Here is a 10,243-nt window from a genome sequence, read left to right on the forward strand (position 1 = left end):
ACCAATGTTACAATCTTGTAATGATTGTTTATGCATTCTTGTTCTTGTGGTTTTCAAAACACAAAGCAAGTTGTCTGCACTCTGCAGAAGTTATGAGAAGTTGGTGACCAACACAACTGAGCCTAAATAATTTCCACAATTAGTCTCATTATAGACGGGTATATCCGTCTAAAGATGTACACGGGTCAAATAATCTCATTTTTGCATGAATAGTAACCCCCACCATTCCACTTTGTTTGTCTTATTAAGTGGTCACATATTTGACTCATCTACAACTTTAGATGAATAGTGTCCGTCTAAAGTGAGATTTTGTTTTGAGTATCATCCAAGTTGTCAGCTGTTGCTGTGTACTAATTTGTAGTCATTTATCATTGCAACTATTTTCAATTGTTTGCTTCTTGCTTTTGTGAAGCTTTTATATGGGCAATATCTTCCAAACACAGCTTTCATGCGGCGATGCCGTATTCACTCGCTGCCTGGATTGCATTGGTGGAAAATGGGAGTACGTGAGTGACCTAGAACATAATCTTAAACGCTTGGAGACGTTAGCTCATGAATTAAGAAGTTTAGAGAACGACATGATAACATGCATTAACATTGAAGAGAGACAAGGAAAAAAGTGTTTGGATCAAGTACAACTGTGGCTTTCAAGGGTGGATCTTAAGATAGACAGAATTAAAGGGCTCTTGGAAAATCGTCAACAAGAAACAGCGAAGCTCTGCATTGCAGGTTGTTGTTCGACAAATTATGTTTCCAGTTACAAGTTCGGGAAAAAGGTGGTAAGAAGATTGAAGGAAGTAAATGATTTAATACAACAAGGGAAAGAGTTCAAGGTAGTAGCTACTATAGCACTTCCAGAAGCTTTGGTTGAGATCCCTTGTGAACTGACAGTGGGTTTGGAACTGAAATTAGACAGCATTTATACCTACCTGTTGGATGAGGAGGTTGGTATTGTGGGCTTATTTGGCGAGAGTGGAGTTGGTAAAACTGCTCTCTTGATGCAGATCAACAACAAGATCTGCAATGAAATCAGTTTTGATTTGGTGATTTGGGTCGCTGTTTCAAAGCAATTGAAGCTTGAAAACATCCAGAATCATATTGGAAAAAAGATCGGGTTTTCTGGGGACGTCTGGATGAGCAAAAGCCTTTCTGAGAAAGCAGTAGACATTTTGAATGTGCTAAAGACAAAGAAGTTTGCGCTTTTAGTAGATGATATTTGTGAGTCAGTTAACCTCACGGAAATTGGGGTTCCTCTGAGAAACTCAAACATGTCTAAGGTAGTATTTACGACAAACTTGGAGAAAATATGTAGCCAAATGCGTGCTCAAAAAATTATTAAAGTTGAACCTCTGGGGCTTAAGGATTCTTGGAGACTATTCTCTGATATAACTGGCGAAGACACCTTGAATTCAAATCCTGAAATTTACCATCTTGCCAAAGAACTTGTTGCGGAATGTATTGGTGTAGCTTCTATCCTTATCAAAATGGCTCACGACATGGCTGGCAAAATGACAGCTCTAGACTGGACTAATGCTGTTAAATCTTTGAGGAGGCCTATGTCCAATTCACAAGGTATATATGTGCAGTTTGGAGTTATTTTAAAATATTGGAATAAATTAAGAAAATGACTCGCTAAATTTGTTTCTGTTTTCTACAACGAAGTAACATTTGTTCCTCGATGCTATTTTCGACACAATTTTCAATGTGGAGAATACAAAAAAGTCTCTTTCTTTATCAAAACCGGATTAAGGTTGTTTAGAATGAATAATAATTCCGTGATCTTATTAATATTGTTTGTGCATCTTGATTACTGTTGCTGTGCACAGAAGAAATAATAGAAAACCTGATATCAATGGAAGGCGAGGAGGAGGAGGAGGAGGAATGTACAACCACTGTAAGAGCTAAATTAGGTGATACAGATCTTGTATTTGGGAGTCCAATCACTGAAAAGACAGTAAGGAGATTGCCACAGTATGTGAGTAGAACACTAATAACAGTAAGAGATTTAGCAGTTGCAGCATTGGATAGAGAAACGGAAGGTGGCAAGGATGTTGAGGCTCGTGAATATGTGAATTGGCTAAAGACGAAACATGGGAATGGAGTTGTCACAATCTGTCTCTTTTACAATGCTACCGGGTCAACCCTCCATTTTTCGGGGCAAAAGGATTGGAATGGGCATCTCAGTGAAGAGTTACATCCTAAGACGGTTGAGAATGGGCAGTGGGGTGTGTTTGTTCACGTCCATGACAGCTTTAATGTTGGTCGCGGTGGTTCAAGAGGAGCTATCGTTTACACTGGCGAAAATGCTTATGACAATGGTTGTGACTGGATGCTTGCTTGGGACAATACATCAAACGACAATCAAGTACACGCCAAGGTTTTTACAGAAGTTAGATGGAAAGACCATTTCTTCATACAGATGCCGTATATCTTCCACTTATTATCAGGCTCTGGTGCGCATCGTGAAGACACTCATGGTGGATGTGTCTCAAGTATTACCTTAGAGAATACCAGTGGACCCTTTTTCATAGCAAAACTCTCCTTGGATTTGGCTTATTGATCGCGGCCATGATACGAATTTTGTTTTGCGTGTTTTGTAACAATTGGATATGATTTCGAAATGGTTAATACAAGTTAAATCAAAAAACTGGTTGACCTGGTTTAAAACTCGTCTAATTATCAAAAGTATTGAACTCGGGTCTTGAAAATATAGAATTATCAATTAACAACAGTTAGTTCAAGCGATGGTAAAAGTTCTCTCACTCCAGCTGTGAAATTAGGGCTTCGATTCTTATCCACAACATAGTCATTCATTTTTTTTAAAAAAAAAAAAATTAGCAAACGTCATGAGATTTAATTCCTTGGATTACTTTCATTCTGCACAAATTGTCATCTCGCTTTCGTGATCATTGAAGTTTCTTGCAAATAGTAAACTCCACCCTACACGTGAGGATGTGGTACTACACGACTATGTGACTACATGAGGCAATGAGTGTACTATGAATTGTTTCAATAATTCTCAAGGCAATGCGGTTGAGGAGTCGTATTTGAAGTCCTAGAAACTTAAATGATGTGACTCGTATTTGGAATATGAACTCACATACGAGCGTCTCACATTACTTAGAGTTGGAGTAAAGGGATTGTATCATTTTATAAATTAAAGGGACTACAAACTGCTTCTCCTATTATCAATTACTTCTACTAGAACTTTCCTAGTAATCGCCAAGTGGTCTATTTGATTGTCTCTACTCTGTTCGGGTGAAGACCTATTCCCATATAAAGTGTAAAATTCTTGGGTAAAAAGTTGCAACTTACAATAAGATCCAAATTGAACAAATATTACTGTATATTATGAACATGACTTCGTACAAAATCTGGGAGAACATGAGATTGAGATGGAATAAATCAGGGGACAGATGATAATTTGATGTATTAGGCAACTTTCATCCTCCAAAACAGGAAAAGAGATGAAATTATAGGCCTATTTAATTCACAATAATCTTCATTTTAGGGTAAACGGAAAGCGGCTCTATGAATATTAAGTTAACTTGCACGAGTCACTTACGTTAAGTTGCATTTACGTATACCCACCCCGTCTAAATTACAAGTCTAAAATCACCTATAGTGTTCCATCATTTTGTAATTGAAAACTAAAAGAGAGAAATGAAACTCAAAGTACTCCTACAATGTACAAAAATCATACTTTGAATGATATCTAAATTAAGTATCACCGGGTACCAGTCCAACAAGAGTTGACACAATTTCATTTTTCAAATCTGAATTGGCATCGTTGAGTCTCTCCCTTACGACAAGATTATCCGTTTTAAATCAAATTGGCCAAATGATCAAATATGCTTCAATTTGCGTGTGTATCCTTTGAAAAACGTTTTTATCAATGCATATCATCTTTTTATCTCATCTACTATACTTAACTCATTTTAAATTTAAAACAAATATTATCGTCTTAAACAAGATTTCATACAAGTAATAAGTACTCGTAAGTCGTAATACATACTCAGCTTAACCCTAGCTACTGGAGCTCCTATATCGTCATTTTAACTAGCTCCTATATCGTAAGAAATAAATGTACCATTTACAAGGAATAACATGCATTTAATCTAATTCACTCCCTTTTCAATTTAGTTTAATTTGTGTCCTAATTATAACAAGAAAGCGATATATCATGCAATATTCCTTAGGTAAGAACTTTTAATGGGACTCTTTTGTCTCTAATAATTACTCCTACGTACTACGTACATTCATCACTAAGTAAGATCTTGTTCTTTTCGACTGAACTGAAATAAATTAAAATTAAGTCAGAAAGAACATATCCTAAAACTTCCCACTTCAATATTATTCCCGCTATAAATACTTCATAAATCCTCTCCATTATTCAACACATAATTAAATTTGTCACATAATAATATAATCTCAAGAAATAATATACAATAACCATGGCTATTAACAACAAAATGACAATTGTTATGTTCCTAGCCATATTAATGGTGGTTGCACCTCATGTGACCCAAGCCTTGACCTGTGGCGATGTGGTAAACTCCTTGGTTCCATGCCTAGGCTACTTGAAGAATGGAGTTGGGCCATCCGCGGCTTGTTGCAATGGGGGTAGGAGCCTATACAACGCGGCTAACACGACACCAGTCCGTCGTGTGGCGTGTGCGTGCATCAAGCAGGCGGCTCAAGCTTATGGTGTCAACTATGGTTATGCCAATGCTCTCCCTTCCAAGTGTGGTGTCCATGTCAATTATAAACTCAGTCCTAGCTTGGACTGTTCCAAGTATGATATGTGTTTTTTAATAGAGCACTTGCACATTTTGGAGGGAATTAAATAAAACTAACTCATGCATTAAACGCATTGACAATTTTAAAATGAATATGTCGGTCTGATAGTCTGATTCAATCACTAGTCACCACACTCACTACAAATCATATGCTCATACTCCCTCCTATTCTACATAACCGCCCCATTGTGAAAATGACACAAGAATTAAGAAAGTGAGTTTAGACCACACAAAACGGACAATGAGACAGTTATATTAATAGACGGAAATGGAATTAAATTTGGACCACACAACACTTACCAAAAATAGACAATGGGACAGTTACCCGACTAGACGGAAAAGGACAATGGGACGATTATCTGGAATAGGAGGGAGTATTAAACAAAAAAATTATAAAATCAATAAATTGAGGATTTGAAGTTTAAGGTTATAAAAAAAATGTTAGATTGGGTGAGCTAATAATATAAAATAGATTTGAGTATAATAGAGTAACTTTGGTTACATATTATCCTAAATTTTCAAAAAAAAAAAAAAAATCGGATATTCATATACTTTAATAAACCTGTTATAGACTCCACACTTGAGTACACAATTAAACTTGTATTTGTAAAACTCATGGTCGCCCTACGTGACAGAGTAGAATGAGTTTATAGACATCCTTAAATTCCTTACGCGTTGCATATATAGGTACCGAAGAATGTTGTACTAGGAGCATCAAATTAGAGAAACCCTTCTTAAAATTTAAGAAGGATGCTCAGTCTTAAGCAGGATTTACTGCTACATAATTTACATGCATGATGCATGCATGCATAAAATGTATGCATTTGGTGATCAAATTTGTTGTTGGTACAGGATAAACTGAAGTGGGTGTACGTGAAGAGATGCATATCACAGTGATGATTACCGTTCATCTTGTCAATATTATCAAGAAATTATAAGTGGACGTACGACATGTCATTTCATAAATTACAATAATGTTGAATCATATCTATGTTCTATTTTCTTGGTGTGTGTGTGTGTTATAGGTGTGTATATTAAGTTCCTCGAGTAAGGAAGTCGCATTTGATGAATAAGAATATAAGATGTTATGGGTGTGTAATTGTGTACGTAGTGTGCTTCTAGAAACTCACCGTTATAAACAGGGGCGGCCCATTGGGTGTTCAGTTCGGTTCGCCGAACGGGGGCCCAACAGAGAGGAGGGCCTCATAATTTAAGAAAACTCTGCAATTATAACACTTAGTGTACCATTTGTTTCAGTGGTGAAGTCTCCAAACCCCTTCCTGCACTTCTTGCGTTCGACTCTTATGAGAGTGACTTTTTTTTACTTTTTTTTTTTCCTTTTTTTTTGTTTGTGGGCCTCACCAATCAATACACCACTCCCCCACCTCTCTTTCTTTATTAAATTGTTTATTTATATAAGTTCATTAACTTTTTTTAGTACACTTATTTAAGTTCATTAGTAGTATTCTTTATCAAATTGTTTAATAGGACTATTGGTATTTACCTTGTTGGTTTCACATTTCACAAGTTAAAGGAATAAGACGGTCTCACACATAAGATTGTCTATTTTATAAAAAGAAAATATTCATTAACCCTAAAAAATGAAATATCATTTTTTATCTAATAAGACCGCGTCACAGTGTAACCATCCAATGCAATAATTACTAGTATCACATTTCAGATTATATTAAGGAAAATGTGATTGTTTCCCTCAATCCATCTAAATATAACGTAAATCAATACGAGTATTCCTTTTATCTCATTTATTAGCCAAATTTCCTTAAATTATGAGTAAAATTATTATTTTTTTGCTTTTTTCTTAAATTATAATACAAAAAACAAAACAAAAAATCAGTCGAATGAAAAAGTATAAATAGGACAAAGTGAAGATGTATTTTTTTTGTTAACAAAAATCACAAAGATATACTTGGGGCCTCAAAATATAATTTGGAACAGGGCCTTCAAATTTTACCGGCCGCCCCTGGTTATAAAAATACTGTAAAAGATTTCGTTTCGTACCTATGTTGTAATAACAATAGTGACGCGTTATAATAAGGCTCGTAATATTTTATAATCGGTTAAAACTAAAGAAGTGCTCCTGACTTGTGAGATATCACAAATCATTTTTCGTCATAAACAAGAGAATAGTTGTATGAATTAAGTTATTACACACTTTAATCCAGTCAATCTACAACGATTTTCGATTTTCAGTCAATATAGAAATTTCTAAATGAATAAAACCCAAGCTTAAACAAATTATTTAGATTATTGGAGTATTCACATATGCAATTGTGATTAGAAATCATCTCAACTTCAATCATTTTTTCTTGGGCTTTTTGTCAAAAACTATCTTATATTTAGAGATCTTTGCAAAAAAACTACCTTTATATTTTTTGTCAAATGCTACCTTTTATATTTTTGATTTGTATTTTTAGTACCTATTCTAACTTTCCGGCCAAAAAAGTCAAATCCCAGGCATTTACTTAGTCCACACGTGAGAGCTTATGTGTTTGTTTTACATTTTTACCTTTTAACCCTAATCAACACCTTTTCACTTTCACTCTTTCACTACCTCCTCTAACTTTTACACTTCCCTCATCTTACTTTTCTCTCAATAAAACAAGTACTCCCTCCTATTCACTATTTTCTTCTCTATTTCCTTATTCGGATTATTCGGGTTTTCTTCCCTATTTCTTTTTTTGGGTTAATTTGTGTGGTCCAAATTCATTTACATGTGGGGTAGTGTGTTTTGTGTGGTCCAAATTCACTTTCTTATTTCTTGTGCAAAAAGAAAAGGGGAAGAAAATGATGAATAGGAGGGAGTATAAACCTTTGTTAATCATTTATCAAATCCTTGCATACGTCTTGATCATCATCATCATCCATGTTCTCAGCTACTCGAGTTTACTTCTAGCATTTGACAGGTATTAATTTTTAAGAAAAACATAACAATAAGTAATATGTACTTCTTCATCTCCTTTTTCAATATCTCCAAGTCTTTATAAGTGTCATTGTACTTGGAGTCAAGTCTTGACAAATTCTCCTCAAAAGCTTTTTTATCTTGAGAAGAAGAAGGGAAAATGAAATAGGAGGGAGAAAAAGGAAAGTAAAAAAGGGGAAATAGGAGGTAGAAAAGCAGGGGAAGAAGAGATATAAAGAAAACAAGAACATAAACATAAGCTCTCATGTGTGAACTTAAGTCAATGCCTGAGTATTGACTTTTTTTGGCCGGAAAGTTAGAATAGGTACTAAAAATACAAATAAAAAATACAAAAGGTAGCAATTGACAAAAAAAAAAAATAAGGTAGTTATTTTACAAAGGCCCCTAAATATAAGGTAGTTTTTGACAAAAAAAAAAACCTTTTTTCTTTGTATAAAGACATAAAAAATAGCGATGAATACATCAAACAAAATGAAAAATTAAAAATACTATAAATTTGAAGACTTTTAGTAAATATCGAAATGCAATGAAGTTTTGACCTTAAAAACTAGCTAATTATATATACTTTGGAACAAAGGAAATACTTAACAATAAATTAAAACTAACAAAATGCCTATGTTAAGGTTTCCGACGATGTTATTTCGACAACCTCGTTATTACGAATACACACATACATACAGAGTATATATTTACACATATCTATACATAAATATATATTGTTTAAGTTAAAATTACAACAACACTCCTATAAGACCAAATTATTTGTGTTAAAATTATGCTGATTTTGTATTTTAAACTTAATATTACTAAGTAATTGTTAGGTTAGTCATGTAAATAGGATTGTTCACTCTTTTTTTTTTTTTTTTTTTTTTTTTGAGATTATCCTCTTTCACGCAAAATGTCAAACTTAGCTTCCCTACACCAAATTGTAAGATTTGTATGTTTGTCAAAAAAAAACAAAAAAAAAAAAAAACTCAAATTACCCTTTTATAATATTTCATCTTATTCGCTATAATGTTCCCTCTTTCCCGAAACGGATTATTTAAGTAATGTTTCCCTCTCCTTTTTTTGGTAAATTTTACTCTTATTTTATTCATCAATCTCTCCTATCACCAAACCTCACACAACTCTTTTACTCCTATTTTATTATTTTTCTTAAAGTTTTGGCTCCACAACTCCTTATTTAATTCCTAATAATTTATCTCTCTATCCTAACACCAACCCCATCAATGTCTTTTATTCACTTTTAATAGTATTCATTAAGTATCGTGCCAAAGACAAAGGGGAACATTATAACGAATTGGAGGGAGTATAATTTTAACATTTACTAAACATTTATTCATTAACCTTTCTGATTCTGTAAGAAAAAAACGATAAATTTAATTTGACCCCAAAAAAGTTGGGATGAGCAAAATTGCATATCCGATACGGTTTTGGAAACCGTATCGGATATCCGGTTTTTTAAATCTCCTTTTTTAGTATCTTTATCTGATACGGTTTTTCCGTATATCTGGTATCCGATTTTCAGCCTCACTTATGTAATTTAATACATTTTTTTCTTTTCTATGTGTAATTGTTGGTTTTTAGTAACTTAAAAGTATTTTAAAAAAATTATAAGAGTAAATAACTTATAAAGTTTAATACTAATAAAGTTTAGGGATATTCTACCTTGTACCCTCGTGATTTTCGACTTTCTACGTTGTACCCCTCCTTTTTTATATTCTATGGTGTACCCCTAAATTATATACATTAGTCTGTACCATGACCTTTTTTATTGTCATTGCTAACTTAGTTTTTTATATGACCTATTAAATCGTCTATTTATCATTCAAATTACTCGATAACCTACTCAATTACTTACTAGTTCGCCGAATTACTCATTAGCCCAAGAAATAGTATACAAAACTAACTAAAAGTTCAAAAATTCACCATTATCATGTCATGAATCATAACATATGTTTTTAATAGTAGTTGGTGTTTATTAAAAGTGATCCGTGATGTTTTTCTCATATAGAATGGTGATACAACATTAATAAGTAAGATTAAAGGTCAAAGTACGGTCGTTTGATAGTGATAAAATTAATGGAGAGTTAAACGAGGTTATGAAGGAGAAATAAGTAAGAAGTTTAGGGGTACAATGTTGAATTAAAAAGAGGGGGTACAACATAGAAAACCGAAAAACTCAGGGGTACACCGTGGAATATCCCTAAAGTTTAATCACCAACATATTGGATATTTTGTGATTTATGTATATATTTTAATATTTTATTCTAGAAAAAAGGCAACCGTATCGAATACCGTATATCCGGTTTCATATTTTGCCGATCCTTATCCGATACGGTTTTTAAAGAACCATATCGGATATCCAAAAATTCGTATCGGAAATCCGTATAATTTAATTCGTATAGCGTATCGAATATGTACAATAAACCGTTTCGTATAATTTTGCTCAGTTGTACAAAAAAAGTACGATTTGTTTAGCCAACCGACCCGTCACATATTG

The 10,243-nt window shown here is 33.6% G+C and overlaps 1 protein-coding gene and 1 long non-coding RNA gene across 2 annotated transcripts; both read left to right on the top strand.

Moving 5' to 3' along the window:
- The first annotated feature begins 376 nt into the window (after positions 1 to 376).
- LOC141610527 (putative disease resistance protein At1g52660) lies at positions 377 to 2,725 on the top strand. The gene is made up of 2 exons (XM_074428670.1): positions 377 to 1,572; positions 1,827 to 2,725. The coding sequence occupies exons 1-2, from the start codon at positions 420 to 422 to the stop codon at positions 2,558 to 2,560; spliced, it is 1,887 nt and encodes a 628-aa protein (XP_074284771.1). The 5' UTR covers positions 377 to 419; the 3' UTR covers positions 2,561 to 2,725.
- Positions 2,726 to 4,398: 1,673 nt separating this feature from the next.
- On the top strand, positions 4,399 to 5,924 carry LOC141610579 (uncharacterized). Its single transcript, XR_012528360.1, has 2 exons — positions 4,399 to 4,795; positions 5,652 to 5,924. It is a non-coding gene; the product is annotated as an uncharacterized LOC141610579 (long non-coding RNA).
- The last annotated feature ends 4,319 nt before the right edge of the window (positions 5,925 to 10,243 follow it).

The sequence above is a fragment of the Silene latifolia genome, chromosome 1, assembly GCF_048544455.1.
Source record: "Silene latifolia isolate original U9 population chromosome 1, ASM4854445v1, whole genome shotgun sequence".
NCBI classification, from domain to species: Eukaryota; Viridiplantae; Streptophyta; class Magnoliopsida; order Caryophyllales; family Caryophyllaceae; genus Silene; species Silene latifolia.